This window comes from Harpia harpyja, chromosome 8 (genome assembly GCF_026419915.1).
Source record: "Harpia harpyja isolate bHarHar1 chromosome 8, bHarHar1 primary haplotype, whole genome shotgun sequence".
In the NCBI taxonomy this organism is placed as follows: domain Eukaryota; kingdom Metazoa; phylum Chordata; class Aves; order Accipitriformes; family Accipitridae; genus Harpia; species Harpia harpyja.
The window spans coordinates 36,997,584-37,014,339 of record NC_068947.1 but is presented as its reverse complement, the minus strand read 5'-3'; the positions used below and the strand labels follow the sequence as shown (position 1 = coordinate 37,014,339).

General features: G+C 40.1%; 1 protein-coding gene across 1 annotated transcript; it reads right to left on the bottom strand.

Annotated features, from left to right (window-relative positions):
* Nucleotides 1–1,547: 1,547 nt before the first annotated feature.
* MAEL (maelstrom spermatogenic transposon silencer) lies at nt 1,548–16,706 on the bottom strand. Its single transcript, XM_052795097.1, has 12 exons — nt 16,534–16,706; nt 15,725–15,811; nt 13,489–13,591; nt 11,377–11,532; nt 10,810–10,851; nt 9,804–9,931; nt 8,882–8,936; nt 8,140–8,281; nt 6,827–6,889; nt 5,814–5,946; nt 5,476–5,554; nt 1,548–4,666 (listed from the first exon to the last, which is right to left on the bottom strand). The coding sequence occupies exons 1-12, from the start codon at nt 16,663–16,665 to the stop codon at nt 4,551–4,553; spliced, it is 1,236 nt and encodes a 411-aa protein (XP_052651057.1). The 5' UTR covers nt 16,666–16,706; the 3' UTR covers nt 1,548–4,550.
* Between the last annotated feature and the right edge of the window lie 50 nt (nt 16,707–16,756).

Here is a 16,756-nt window from a genome sequence, read left to right as displayed (position 1 = left end):
GAATCTGACCTTCAGCACAACGCCATCTGACTGTGATGGCTGAAGACCCAGAGTCCCTGAAATGGAAGTAAGTTTTTTATTTGGCTATGACTCAGCATGGACCTCATTCTATGTAGCTGGCAAAGAACAAACCCAGTGGAACAAATATCAACTGTGCCATTTGATCAAGGATCGCAGCACTGCTTTCTCCCATTTGACATGCACTTGAACAGCAAAATCCAACAGACAGGAGGGACAGACCCTTCACCCAGAAAATCCCCACCAAATTACTGCCTTCCTTCTATCTTTTAAGAATTTGATGACTGACATATTGCTAAAGATGTAATAAAGATTAATCTTACTTTAGACACAGCAAACACTCTCTCTCTGATAACTTAACTAGTTGTAATGCAGATCCTGCAACTGGCACAAGCGTTGAGCCTACAAGGCTCACGCATAAAGAGATTAGTAGGCTTCCCTTCCCACACATTACTCACTGTCCAGCTTGTTTTCTCACACTTGGGAGGTAAGAAGGGAGAGTTGCTCTTTACTGGAGAGAGCAGCTGGAATGCACAGAGCTCCACCTGGGGATGGACAATGATCCAGTCGGGAGCTCTCAGGTTAGACATAGAGGGCAGACCAACATGGGTGACATTCTAGGGGATGTCTGCTGTAGACAGCCTTATCAGGAGGCAGTACACAAGGCTTTCTTCAGACAACTGGAAGAAGCCCAACACTCCTGATACAAGTGATTGAGAAGCCAAGGAGGGGAGGCACTCTCTGCTGGATCTCATACTTACAAAACAAGAAACTGGTCAGGGATGCAAAGCCTGGAGGACAAACAACTTCACTAACCATGAGATAGCGGAGTTCGGGATCCTAAGAGGAAGGAAAAAAGCAAACAGCAGGATCACAACCCTGGACCTCAGGAAAGCAGTCTTTGGCCTTGTTCGGAGATCTGCTTGGAAGAATCCTGTGGCACATGGTTCTGAAGAGAGGTCCAGGCGAGCTTGTTGATTTTTCAAGTATCACCTCCTCCAAGATAAACAGGAAAACAAGCAGATGTTGACCAAAGAGCTCCTGACAAAACTCAGACATAAAGAGGAAATATACAGGAGGTAGCAGCAAGGACAAGTGATCTGGGACAAACACAGATGCTGTGTGAGTAGGCAGGTATGGGGTTACGAAAGCCAAAGCCTACCCAAAGTAAATCGGGTGAAGCACACAAAGGGCAACAAGAAGGACTTCCATGGGTGCATCTGAATGGGAATGGGGACCTGGTCATGAAGGACAAGGAGAAGGTCAAGGAACTGAATGCCTTCTTTGCCTCGATCTTTACTAGTGAGATCAGCCTTTCAAAATAAATTTCAAATTAAATTAGACATCAAACCCAGGTATTACTGTATCTACAGTATATATGTATGTATCTAAGAGGACATTTCTGCTAAATCAGAATACAAGGTACTGATAAGGATATTCTTAGCTGGAGCAGAGACAGTGGTCAACAGGAACTTCTTCTGCATACCTGGTTTCTACAGTTTATTGAAAGAAGATGCACAAGCCAGAAATGCACAAGTAACAGTCAAATTCATAGTTTCTGCTACATGGAAGCAGTAACTGCTGCTTACTCTACATGAACATGCTTTATTTTTCAATATCAGTTATACACTCTTTGAATAGAATGTAAAAGAGTATGTGATTACAGGTTAATATACTGATGTCAGACTAAATCAGCAAAGTTGAAAACACAATGGACTGTGGTGACATGACCCTCAGACAACTGTTCTCCTAGCCAAAACCTTTATAGTAGAGAGTAGTAACGCCCAATTCAACAATTCATGTACTATTCATATAACAAGAGCAAAAACACCTATTAACTTTCTAACGTGTATGCAAAACCAGGATGACTTTTACCCATTACTGTCATGGGACTGAGTAAGCTACACTAATAGGAGGACAGGAAGTCAGGTCTCATAGAATCTGTTAGATGTCTCCTTTACAAAAACAGCTCTTTAGACAGTTCAGTTTGTATGGTACCTATACACCCATATGCAGAAAGTATTAAGATACTGTTACTTTTTACCATGTGAAAAAGCACATGTTTAAAGCTACACCACTGAAGTTTAAAGCTACATCACTCAAGCTCTGCTCAAGAGCCATTCTGCCTTTACTTGGTTTCATTTCCCCTTGAGAATTTTGTCACGCAAGTGGGGAGGACTGTGTTCCAATTTTGTCCCATAGTTTGTGCCTTACCAATACTATTCCTTGCGCACTTAAGAAGTGTGCTAAGGTTGTAAGTCACTACCTTTCCCTCATCTTTACTTTTCCATTAAAGGAGAGAAGCATTACTGTATTGTGCTTATTAAGCAGAATTTATTTTTCAAGAAATCAAATGGAGTTTCAAGTTGCAAAACAGTCAGGGAAGCAGAGCTCCAAAATGAAAGAATTTTCTATCATTCTCCAACAGCTGTTAGGGATCCCCCTTAATATATGCAGAATAATAGCATTAAGCAGGCTGCATCAAGTTAGTGTACTCATTCTCATTAGGTAGATATTACAATTTTCACTCCAAAAAATGCCACAGGTTGTTATTAAAGCAAGACAGATACTGCCCTAGTTAACAGCCCATTGCCTACAGCGTATAACTAGGTCTTATACAGCTTATGTACCATTTTAAGTTACAGGTGGTAAGGTATAGTCATGCCATGGAACTCTAACTCTGTATTTTCTCCATTTCTGCTCAGATTCTTTATCTCAGTCTTGAAGATGTATACTACCTTAAGCATAGTAACAAATGCTCTTTGGTTTGTGTACTTACACTGATACTAAATAAATATTTTAATAACAATGAATTCTCTTCTTCTTAAGCACTGAAACATGAAACTCTTATTGCAACACTGACCTCTGAAAATAATTCAAAGATTACAGTTCTGTACGTTTTGAAAGTCAATGCAGCAAAGGCTGTCAAATTACGAAACTTAAAACTTCAACAACTCTATTCCAATGCAGAGAAGCCTTTGCCACTACGAAATAGACACTCTTAGTCTGCTACAACATTCCCAGATGCTTCATTGGTAAATCTCAGTCTTAGAGGTTTATTGTCCCTTATCTGGTGAAATTTAGCAGGTAGAACAACAGCATCAAAGGAAGGAAATACTGAATAATTCAAGAAAATTCAGTCATATAAGCAAACTGCTAGGTAAGAGGCATCAAAATGGTTCAGTGATCCTGCAATACTGGATGAAGGGCCTCAACTGGCCTTACAACAACTGTAATAGGCTTCCAACTAAACCAGCGACTGGCCTTTTTTGACATACTGATCAGCATGCTCAAGTTTATTCATAAATGTGTCGACCTCTTATTTTGGTTGGGTTTTGGGTTTTGTTTGGTTGGTTTGGGGTTTTGTTTCCTATTATCCAAAAGAATGAACGACCTAATTTTGAGTTTCAGTTCCTACAAGGAACAAAATAAATATCTTCTCACAGTTAGTTGCTATGGAAATAGTATTTCACAACTGGACCTCTGTTGGAACAAAATGTAGAAACAATTTAAAAAAATAAGCTCTTATTTCTGAGAATCAGTTGCTTAAAGACACATGGACTACGGACGAGGCTCAGACAACAGACAACTTTTTGGGGACTAGTCCAAGACTTGTACCTCCATAAAACAGAACATCTAACTTCCTAGTGATACATCAGACAGTCTCCCAGTTTTTATATGCCCTCAAATAATTATGACTGGTATCTACCCAGCCTGACTAAACTTGTGAAATTACATGTGCAGATTAAAGTATCAGTTTGAATTTGATATTTCTTTCAAAAAACCCCATAACACCTACGCTCCTCTTCCATCTCTAAGTTTGAGGCACATCATTTTTTAAACAGAAAACTGATGCAAAGGAAAAAAAAAAAATCTACGTTGTACTTGCTCCTCATGTATATAGCCTGTGCTTCTAAAAGAACATTAATAGATGGATAAATTTGCCACCACGTTTCTTCCAAGACATTTCATAGAAAGTCTGGTTTTTTGCCTTGAACGACCACTCAAATTCTTCATGGCTAGACTGACAGATTATAGCAAACCTTCGAGACTGTTATATCCTTAATTCACCCAGTGCAGCCCTTCATACCTTCAGTGCTCCCTCCCATCATTTTTTGGGAGAGACTTATACACTGAAATTCTATCTTCCACATGCAGAAGAGAGGAAGGAAGAAAAAATGAAGCACTTGTTTAAAGTCACACTGGCCACTAAAGAATTCTTCTAATCCAATGATATTGACTAATCAATCTTGAATTTGCACTCCATCCATTAAGAAATAGAACTAGTATGGCATGTGTTTTTAAAGAGAGGATGCAACTGTCGGGTCCCTTCAAAATAAGTCTTCCTGTAGATAATAAGCAAGATTTTCGTCGTCTTTAAATCCAGGCAACAGTTTTATAGTTCTAACAAGAACTTGAACTGTCAAGGGTTGCACATAAGATGAAAAACTGCAGCCTGGAGAAACTGCTGGTTATCTTAGGGAAACAAGGAAAATTAGAATTTACAGCTGTCCTGCATGTAGAAAAGATTTTCAATTACTGAAAGACTTGGATAGATCAGATGCACTTTTCAGCAATCGAGTAATTCCTCTTCCTCGCATGGTACTTGTTCCATAAAGGGAAGTCTTCACACCACATGGAGAATCACCTATTAAATTAAATACAGTTTGCAAATCAAAACAGCCTTTAAAGCTTGCATAAGTTAATGGAATTGTTCTTCATATGCTGTGGAGCTGAGCCTATTCAATAGCTCTAATATATAAAGTCAGAGACAGGGGTTGTGTCCTCTATAAACACCAAGACCGTAAGATCTCATGATTTACAATTGGAACAGTTTCAGAGTTTAATTCAGCATGTATTTTATATGCAAGAAAATAAGCTGCAAACTCAGAATTCTTACAGTTGTCTTGCAAACTTGATTCTGTTCCTCCAAAGATTAGCCATGAACTGCCCAGATGAACTGAGCTCACGTGCCTTCTATTAAAAAAAATTTTGTCTCCAAAAAGATGACTTTAAATGAGCAGTCTTTATGAACTGAGTTATAATAGAATACTTGCAACAAGTACCAGCTGAGTCTGCACATATAAAGACTTAAGAGCAAGGAGAGTATTTCACAGATGGCCCTGCCTCAAAGCACCTAAGCATATGAGAATGGACTTCAAGTAGCAGAAAAATAAGGGGATATAAATCAGAGAGCAACATTTATAAGAAAAACTAAATTTTGAGAGACCTTTTTGACCATAAGATTACGTCCAGTAAGAAGAGGGCAGCTTTATGCTTAGGTCTTCAGAAATTGAGTGAAATTCACATGCAGGAATAAGCACAGCTCATGCAGAGCTGTTCAGTGGCTTTATGACACTGACAGGCAACATCTAAGCCCAGAAATTTGAAAAAGCAGCAATTGGATTAAGTTTAAATATCTTTTTCCCCTTATAAATGTGAAAGTTTCAAACTCACAATTAGAAGGGACTAACTCTTGATCCTGACTTGGAGAAGTGAAATGTCTGTCACATCCAGAACCCTCAGGCTTCATTTTCTGTATGAAGAAATAAACATTCAAAATAACATATGTGTCTTCTAAAATGTAGTATACACAACTATCCATTAAACCTATGAATTATGGTCAAAAACTCACAGGAAGTGACCCAGCTAGTGATTATTTCTCTTTCATCAGTCTGCCTAATATATGTCACAAAAGACATCATCCAAAGAAAAAACAGCTAACCTGAAATTGGCAAGTTTGAACACCGAAGTTAACTAGCAATAAAACAGGATACCAGTTTAAAGAATCTGACCTGAAAACGTCCAGCATCCAGTATCACCATCTTGGTATTTGTGCTTTCACCATAATTGGAGTCTTGAAGAGGTAGGTGAGCTGCTGTCAGTGAGACTCCATACACACTAGCTAAACATTTACTGATGCAATAACTTGACCAAGAAAAAAAGAAAATAAGAAAAGTTTGGCTAAGAGGGCTGTAATGCTCATATATGGAAGCACAGCATTTTTAGTTCTTCAGCTGGCAAACAAAAGCAACCACAGACTGAGATGCACAGAGCATATGTGAGAGGGCAGAAAGACATTATCGCAGCAGCTAAATAGTTACCCTGCATCCTTCCAAGACCACCACCCTATTCTACAACTACACATGAAACCAAAACAACTATTTCCCCACACTATCAAATGCAACCACTTAGAAGTGTGAAAAGCAACATTTTTTTTGCAAGGCATAGCAGTACACAACAAGAGTTTTTTTGAATGAAAGACTATTCATTATCTCTCTAAGTGCTACTGACTGATATCTTAAATGGCATTTCCTTGTTTCCCAACTACTTACTTTCCCTTTCTCCACACCAAAAAGATTACAGAACCCTATGTATCTACATTATATGTAAGGCAGTATAAAAGTTTCCAAAGTAGAGATATACTAGAATGTGCCGAGAATTTCTCACCAAATACAGGTATACTAAACCTCTCAGGAAAAACAGTGAATTCTAATGTAATTAACACTTCTCTCAACTCTCCAGTAGTAAGCGGAGGTAGGGAAAGGATGACTATAGAGTGATGGACATTACTATCACAGAAATTATGTTACATCTAAGTGCTAAGACTTACAGCATACTGCTAAGCCATATGAACGACACTGGAAGTTACAAACAGAACAAAATCTTGGGGGTGAAGGGAATAAATAAAACTCAAGATCTAGAACTACAGCACTCCAGGCAGTCAAGAGAAGCCAGAGCCAAAAACATGCATCTGTAACAAAATAAAGAGTCATCATACTGGAGATAACTCCTTAGCAATACTCACGCAATTTTCTTACAGGATGCCAAAGCACAGCAGAGTATATCATTCTCTTCATGCCACTTGCACCTACGCAAAATGAAGTTCAGGCTTATTTCAGAAGCATCTACATTGTTAATCAACATGAATACTTGGTCTGGTCAGAAGGAACAGGAACAAATATTAAAGATGTTATCTTTTGTCTCAGTGACCATACAGCACCTTTAACATTTCACAGAGGACCAGCGTTCAATAACTAAGCTCTAAGTGGTTTATGCAGAGTTAAAAAGGCATGCTTAACAGGCAACCTGCTTCATGCTGAGGTCGGGGCAAGGGAGAAAAGAGAATCCTAAGAGACAAATGGAATTTAAAGGTAACAATTTGAAATTTCCCATTAATGTGAAATAGTTCCTCTTAGTATAAGCATCTCCACTTTCCTCTCCAAATGTGTGCTTTAAACTACATTTTTCCGTTCTTGTTAAGGTCTCCCTCTAGTGTGAAGATACTCATGAGTAAGTGAAAACTGCCTGACTATAAAAAGTGACATTGATTATCCCAATGGACCTTAAAATCCATACTATAAGTAAGCAGACTTCCAAGATTTTTTTTTTTTAAGATCTACTAAAATTTAAGATCAAATTATTGGTTCTTACTGAAAACAGTAGCAGAGGAAAAGTTAAAAGTATATTTCTAAGTTAACTGCATCATCACTAAATATTCCCCCACCACACCACAAGCTACATACCACTTCTTTGTACAAACACAGAAGAATCTGAAAGCAGGAAAAGCTTTACCATTCAAGACACATAGGGGAAGAAAAAAAAAAAAAAAGGGAAAAAGTCCTACAAAGTAAATAGGATTCCAGATGTGTAATAAAGAACATTCGTTCCGGAATAAAAAAAAAAAGATAGGATCTACCTTAACGCTTATGCTTGAGAACTTGATTTATACCACTGGCAAACATACCGTGTCCCTCATCACAGTAGCAGCGTGAGGCATTTGATGTATAACAACAGCCAGGTCCTCTCCAAATTACACTTCTAAGAGAGGCTGAATCTTCTCACTTCTATGATTTCCAGTTAAATATCACAACATATTTTATTCCCAGTTTTTACCCCCACCTTTAAATTAGGCCTCAGACTCAGCATTAAAAAGCCATCTGTCTTTATACTTCTTTTGGGAAAGTATTTTTCATTTCCAGTTGTACTCACAATGTGACAGGAAGCATTTTTTATTAGAAGGCTTGCAGAACATTCTAGGCTAGCAGCATACAAGCTGTATGCAGGGCACCAAGACACATCAGGCTAATATATGTTTCCACAAAGAAGAACTCAACATACCTGGTATTACTGGAGAAATCCCACAGGAAGACATCCAGTTCTCTACACACCCAAGTCTTGGATGGCTCCTTTTGGTATTTCTTCCTGTACAGTTCTATTACCAGGTCTTCTACATCAAGAAGCTCCAGATGGCTCTCAATGCCTGTAGCTCAGAGAAAATCCAGGTCAGGAGAACAAGAGAGTCAGTGAATGTTCTGCACAGCTCACTTCTCAGCCAGTCCCTGTTCATTGCCCAGCCTCTTACCAGAGCATCAAAGCTCTTGTAAACCTTAACGAGTTATTCCACCAGTGGTTTTAATAAAACCTGGCTTCCTAGCAAAGTGTGTTGTTCTATATTCCCATGATTTTCTCTACCTCAGTAATCATGTATCCTACTTGCGGGCCGTCTCTCCTCAGCAGCTATTAGTTTTCCCATGTGTTACCATACACCCACCTTCACAGTAACGTCACTGCCTCCAGTGCTCCTTTAACTGGCTGAGCAAGAAACAGTGTATGTTATTCTACAGATGCGCTCATTAGCCAGTTAGCTGATAATGCTGCTGGTTTACTGTCACTAATGGGGAGGAAAAGAAGAGGGAGAAGCACGCAAAGTAGTTCTAGCTATCAGTACCAACTTTTATGAAACCTTTGAGACCCAAAGATTTTCAGACAAATACAGCTGTCCATGATTACATAACCCTTCTTTCTTGGGGGGAGGGGAGGCAGCGGTGCAGGGGAAGGCCACAAATTATCCATTTCCTACCTGTTATGCTAGCCATTCGATCGAGACACCATTTAATTCGGAATCTGTCATTAGACTAGAGGAATGAAAATTTCAGTCAGATTGTAGTAGTACAATATGTAATTCTGACATCTGCAAGACTACTAACTAGGTCTGAAAAAGTCACCTCCAAAACAAAATTCATTGGCTGTGGGACTGAATGTACACTTCCTGAAAATTATACTGAAGACGAACCAAATGCCACAGAGGCTTTCCAACCAAACCCCAGGAGAAATTCTAGACTAATGTTTGGGGACAGGTTAAAGGTTAATCCATACTACAGGTATCTCCATTAAGTGGTCAGAGATATTTTTCATGCATATTTCTTCAAAGCCCTATATTTATGGATGGAGCCCAAGATCTTGACTCTCCCCACCTTTTTAAGGATTAACATTAGGCTCAAAGGGAATTGAAATGTAGTATAGCTGTCATGAAGCTTAAACGCCTCTGAATCCTATAATTTTGTTTTGCTCATTGGCAAATGAAACTTGAGCAAAAATTAAGATTTACAGTATTCTCATGGGGCAAGAGTCATAAAAATGTAAAAACATCCCTTAGAAAAGCAGAATTGTGTGACTATTATTCAGCACAATCAATTTAAGTCAATCTTAAAAGCCCTCAACCTAAGTCAAAACACTGTCAGAGACCAAGCGAAATGTTCGTCAGTAGACTAGAGCCAGAAGTGCAGGCTGAAAATAAGAAGGCAGAAAATTAGGTCTCTGCTTTATAAAAAGGTTGGCTTCTAGGGGCCATTTCTTCCTGCACGGAACTGGAAAACTTTGGTGTCTTTTCCCACTCATTTGCACACTGATCAGGTTTTAGAGTGAAGTATCTCCTTAGTCACCTAACAGAAGTGAAATTAGAGGTTTTGATTTAGAGCATCTTACTTCGACCTTGGCCATACCCTGCAGTAAAAGTGAGGCCAAACACCTCTGGCTGGCTGGACAAACTCAAGAAGTTCCTGTAAGACAACTGCATAACAAGTACGTGAAAGATGAAATCCAGATATAGGGATCTTATGAGTGGCATCACCTAAGGGGGGGGGCAGAAAAAAAAACCACCAAGTTATGGTTAAGTCCTCTTTCCTTAAATGATACAGTTTCCCCCTCCCTTGTATCTTTTTATATACATATCTGTATACACACAAACACACACAACTCTTCTCTACAGGCAGTGTCTGGTGACTAAGCTATCAAAACCTTGCTTCTGTCAGCAGAAGACTGGCAGGTCTGGGCTGCGTGCAAACACACACACACTTACCCCTTTTAACAGGCCATTATCTAAGTAATTGACATAGGAAAACATGGGTCAAGTTTGTTGCCTCTGTACACAAGGGGAGGAAGTGTCCTAATAGAAACAAACTGGAATCTATAAACACTACTTAAGAGTCACAAGGGAAACAAGGCAGGCCAAGCCAGACACAACAACGGTATAAATGCTTTAACTTTATTGATGCGTGTAAAGCTGCAAAACACTTACGACTTTTAAATACAAACTAGGGTCTCTGAGTTACCCTGTTATGAATTAGCACTTCATGCTGAAGATATACGCAAGGACTATCAAGGGAAGGATACTCCGCTCAGGTGGGCTTGAAAGCATTTAAAGCCATACAAAGTTGTCCCATTTCAGAAGAACATACTGCAGTTATTATTGAATTAAAATAGGAAGACAGAATACAGATAACTCTGCCATTGACAAAATCATTTTGGGTGAAGTGCTCTGCCATTTGTGGGTACAAGAAACATAAAACGTGACTGAGACAAGCTGCTGTCACTCCTTTCTCTTCAAAACTTGACAAGTTCCCAGATGGAGAACCTGGAGACTTACAAAACATTTGGATACAGATCAGATAAGCTGAGTCTAAAACTGTACACCTTTGCATACCGTTCCTTTCCTCCATTGATACTCACTAGCAGCCTGGCAGTGGTACCGAAAACCACGTGGTGGTACTTCTGCAGAAGAGCAGGGTAGGTGGGAGAAAAAGAACAATCATCATCCAACATCCACAATGACAAATCCTTAACTCTCAACTATACACTATAGTTTCATGTACAAAAAGGAACAGCTTCATCTTCCCTTATGGCCTTGTACAACTGCCACAACTATTTTTGAAAAAGTTATTTTCAGTTATATGCATTTTTAAAAACAAAGTATATTGTGTACTGTGTGTGTTTAGGTCCAATCAAGAAAACATTCATTAGCATGAAATGTAAAGCACAAACATCTGAAGGTCCTCCTGGATTTATTCTACCCTCTTTGAAGCTTCATGCAGTTCTGACACTTAAGTCCATCTCTTCAGAAACAATCAGCACTTCTCTGCTATTTTAAGAAGTCCAACCACTTATAGTCAAAGAAATAAACTTGACTTAATACCAGAAATGTAATCAGGGCAGCGCAGTAGTAAGTGACACTAGAAAGCCTCCCTCTCACCCCAAAGCAAGATTAACTACTTCCTGTCTCCCTTCCTTGGAACTCACCTGGATCTATGAAGTGATGGAAATCAGCCATTATGCCATCCTGTAGGGAGTACTTGACACACCCAATCTCGCAAGGAAGGAAGCGCTGTTCGCAGTGGGATGGCAGCTTGCCATGGCTGTAAATGTTCAGGAAGTAGAAGATGTCTGCAACCACAGCTGAAAGGAAAAGAAAAACCCAACACTTTCAGAAGAGCCACCAGAGGTTACAGCAAGGCCATCCTGACCTCATCTCATCCAGTGAAAGCTTCGGTGCACTTTATCACGAGTGAGTAAAGTAGAGTAATGACCAAGTAAAACACACAGATCCTTCTCTGTATCTGAGGTGACAAGGTAACTAATACTGAGGCAAGAGTCAGCTGTATCGGTAGTCCTGGTACACCTTCCATAGATGCTACTGTGTGTAGAGATCAGGGCGAAAAAAATCCAAAATAAAAGCAATTTAAAAAAAAAAAAATCAAACCCCAATGTTAAGAGGCCTGGAATCCAACAGGAACTACTACTCTTTTTTATGGGTCTCTCCACCCTTTGGGAAAATAAGGTTAGAAAAAAAAAAATCAGTAATTGCAAAGCAGCCTCACAAGCTCAATTCAGTAACTTACACAAGTTAAATGAGCTGGTAATAATCTTCTGAGGTAAGAGGACCTGAGAAGTCCACTAATTAAAAGGATTGCTTTTCCTCCACTAAATGAGCTCCCAAAGAAGGTGGCAAGAATACGCAAGGCAATGTTAAGAAATAAATTTATTGTTTACTAATTTAAAGAGTATCCAACTATGAAAAATATTTCACAATACACCTTAATCCTTGTCTTCATGAATGTCATACAATGTTCTCGCTGAAGTTTAAGGTAGCTGTTTAATCCTTACCCTTAAGTTCTGCTCCTCATCAAAAAGTCCTACTTGTTCTACTAAATAATACAGATGTATAACTGTTTTTACACAGAAACAATGCTGTATGCCAGACTTTATGGCATTAAACACCAGTTGTCCTAAGCTTGAATGCTGGTGCTCTCTTACATGGGTCTTAAGCTCTACAAGCTGCGGGGTCATAGGAAAGATACCTCTCCTACCTGAGTTTGAACTGCTTTCCTTATGAAAAAATTTATACAGGACTTTTACTGAGAAATAATAAGGAGCAGCATCATAAAATGCACCTGTTATCCTTTATCATTACCCCTCTCATTCAGTTTAAAGATCAATCATGTCAGCTCAAGCCACCATGATCAATCTGATCAAATTTGCATCGTGATGACAGGGGAGCATGACCTCTGGCACAGAGAACGCTAACAAGTATTACACTTTTTACGGAGCTACTCTTTCCTGCCCCTCCATAACCATGACAACATGAAAATAGTTCAAGAGGCTTGTTAGGTAAAAGGGTTGAGCTGAGACTTAACCACACAGCAGATACAGCTTATATTAACTGTCTGCTTGACTTAGCTTGTAAGCACTACTATTTACCATTTTTCAGAATAGTGTAATGTTCATTGGGGAAAAGATTACAGATGTGTTCATTACTCAGTTCTAATTAAAACATCCATTTGAAGAGAGGGTACAGATAAGAAAGGTTTAGTTTTCAAGACTTCTTTCAGTGAGGAAGCAAGCTAGGATGTTATAAAAGCACTGACAGAGTACATATCCCCTCTTTTATTCTCCCCAAGAGGCCAGGTCATCGTTTTATTTAACACCTCTACCATACAAGTTTTGAACTTTGATATCCAACAACTCTTTACTCTTTAAAATTGGTACAAGTATTCTTTCATACTAAACTTGGATTAGGCCTTGTAAATCATAAAGGTAGGAGTTGAAGAGTTACCTTTTTCTTAAAAACCTCTACATAATTGTAAAGAAACTATTAGTGGCTATACTCTCATCAAGCTAAAAAACCAGAGGACAGAATTAGAGGGGGGGGGGGGTTAGGGACATTTGCACAGACTTCCTTCTGTACTACAAAAGACCTTTTTACAGCAGTAGACCATTAGTTTAAAACAAACAAACAGTTGACACAGATGGCTATTAGCAAAATGTAAACAGCCTTTGTATAGGTAGCATTGAGAATATCTATAAAGGGCAAGCTTTTATCTACCAGGATCAACTGCTTTAAGATTACTATACCCTGATCATTCTTCCAAGACATAGCAGGGGCATCTGGAAGAGAAGTAACACTGGGCATCTTTGTGGTCAGACAAGCAGGAACCGGATGAGCCAGATTACACGTCTGGAAAAGATGAGAAAGTTAAAAAAAAAAAAAAAATCAAAAGAGTCTACTAACCTCCAATAAAGCCCTTCACCTCCTTATATAACATCCACTAACAGTTATGGTTAGGTGGAACAAGTCTGCAGTTTATATACAAGTGCCTGTGTACTTGCAGACCAGGAAGGCAAGATTTCTCTTCTAACAAAAAGAGAGAGAGGTATCTTTATACCTTGGTCAACTCGCTACAACTAGAGAGAACTACAGCTAAATTTACAAAACACATTTAAAAAAAAAATTAAAAATAATTTTGTTAGGTTCAACCACTTGTCACAGGCGAGGAACTTTTCAAATTGGAATTTCAAATTTTTTTCCATAAACCTTATGAGAGTTTGGCACTCCTATTAGTTGCCTTTGACTAGGAATCAAATTCAGGAAAAGCTGATAAAGCCTCAAGGAACTCATGAGATTGCTCCAGCACAGAGCAAGTAAGAGGGGAGCGTATGCCCATTAAGCATTGCAAATCCATGCATGAACAATAAGCTTTTAAGAAGACAGGAAGAGAAACCTGGCAGGCTTACAGAATTCAATCATTCAAGACCCAAATTGGGAATAACATCCACATCTAGGTACACTAATTCCAGATTACCATCTTAGCCAAAGTTTGTTATCAATTTAAACTATTTAAAATAAAATGAGGAATTAGTCCCATCCAAGTAAGCTTAGGTCATCTCCAAAACATGACCACGACCTTTCACTACACAAAATAACTGTGGTTGTCCATGTACAGGGGTGTGATTAATAAACTGAGATCACAATCAATCTCATACATACACACTTCTCTATTTCCACTGACAGGCAACAAGGATGACGTTCTTTCTTTTGGTAAAGCAATTATTCCTTTCCCTGATTACAGCTTTCTAAAATGCTACACCTTGTGGAAGGAAATACAGAAGCCTCCATTTATGACTCTAGTTGTCATTTCATGTAGCTCTCCTTTACGTATGAAAATGGAGCTTCATTAAATTACATACCCCTAGCCTGCTAAATAACAAGATTATCACGTTTTAAACAGCTCTTCCCCATACCAGCAGGCCCCCCAAAATCAGAAAACATCGCCTAAACATCTCCCTACTAGTCTAGATTGACTAATTTAACTAATCCAGCTTTGCTAGTTAAAAGTCCTAAAATTTATCCTCACCGGTAAATCATAGTTCATAGTCAGTATCTAGTAATATGAGATGAAGAAGTCAATGCAGTATTATCCATTTACTCAATCAGGCTCTTTGCTTTGACACACAAGTTTTTACACTGTCAACCAAGACTGGAATAAAATAAGCTTTCTGACACCTCACATAATTCAAACTCCAAAGCAAACCATGCTTCAAGGAACTACTGGGAAAGGGAGACAGACAGAAGGGGGAAAAAAAAAAAACGACAACAAAGGACACACACACACACCCCCCCACCCCCTTTCAAGACAGTAAATAGCAGAAGGGATCTGTTTAGCACTATTCCTGACCACAACCACATTCAGCTTAACCTGCTTATTGCTACATTGTGGGATTCTGTCCTCCACCATAGCATTACTATTCTCTCCACAGTCAAACCAACCTAAAAATAATGTGTAATTATTCTTTTTGTGCATAGGTTGCAACATTTCATTGACCTGGTCCACCACACAGCCACCTGAGAATGCCAAATCAGCTGTGCGTAAGATGTGGTTTCAGGCTGTCAGACAAGAACCACCTAAATTAAGGACATCCACGAAGCAAAAGCAACATGACCCTATGACCAGAAGGCATACCAATTTACGGTATTATAAATAAAAACATTGTAAGTCAGTCATTATAAAATATTGTTAAACATAAAACTAAGTTGTTAGAGAACTATATCTTACTGGGTAAAAGAGCCCAAAGGAACAAGCTGTGCTGGTTTAAAATGGTATAGAGTATTCTCACCTTCAATTCAAACAAGAACAATTTTCTGCGTAACGTTCATAACGGTATGGACTACCACAGCAGCCATAACCTCCAGAGGTTGGAGGCTATGGAAAGCAGGTGACCTTCCACAGCGTCATAGCTGACCAAACCCCAACACCACTTACTTCACTTCTTATTTAGCTACATTGAAGGGTGTTCCTTTCTCAGCATTTACCTCTTTCACTGTCTTCTGAGAGCATTTATTCTCATTCCACTTACGAGCCTTCTCTGTATATGCGATCTTTTCTTCCTTAGTCAGCAACTTGAAGGAAAGCAAATTGTTAAAAAAAGGCTTTTACTGCTTCCTTCTAGTAGTCCCACAAACCAACAAACTCCACGTAAGAAATTAATTGTGCATTTCCAAAGGACATTATCAATGCTTGGCAAGAACTGCCAACTGCTAACGTTCACTCTAACAGTAGCTTTCTCCCTATCAAAGCCATAAGCTTTGATTCAGAACACATAGCGAGCACATGCTTTTGAAGCATCTTCAGACAAGGGAAAACTAGCACTGCCCCACCACAAACAAGAGGTCTTCTGAAACTACTCTTGCCAGCCAAGGATGCCGCTACCCATCACACACAAGCCAGAGCTACCACCCCACGGCTGAAGGGAGGACAGCGTAGCTTGTGCTTCTTAGCTAGAGCCAGCTGAGGTCACTCAAGATGACCATCTGAACCCTAAACATACGGCAACTGAGTCACCAGCTAGTTTACCCTCCAAGAAAGGCCACGCTGACATTCTGTCCCACACACAGCCTGCACAGGGGCACCACACAGATCCACCTGATGAGCGCTGGTTCCCCATCAGCAAAAGGCAGGTGAGCTGCTGTGTAACCCACTGCCCCGGCACAATGCGGCTGGAGCAGGGCCGCGCCATAAGCCTCCCCCCTGCCCTCCCCACCATTAAGCTGCGTTAACCCGACGCCGTTCCCCCCGCAGGAGGCCGGAGAGGCGAGGGGCGGGCGAGGGCCCTTCCCCTTACCGCCCACGCCTGGGAGCAGTAGGGGACGGCGTCGACCACGCGGGTCACGGGCAGCCCGCGCCCCTGCAGCTCGGGCAGCTGGTCACGCACGAAGAAGTAGTAGGGGCGGGGGGAGCCCCTGCGGTGCGCCATAGCGACCGCCGACCTCGCCTGGCCTCGGGCTCGCCTCGCCACGCCGCCGCGTCCCGCTGACGGGCAGCCCCCACCAGCTCGCCTCTCCGGG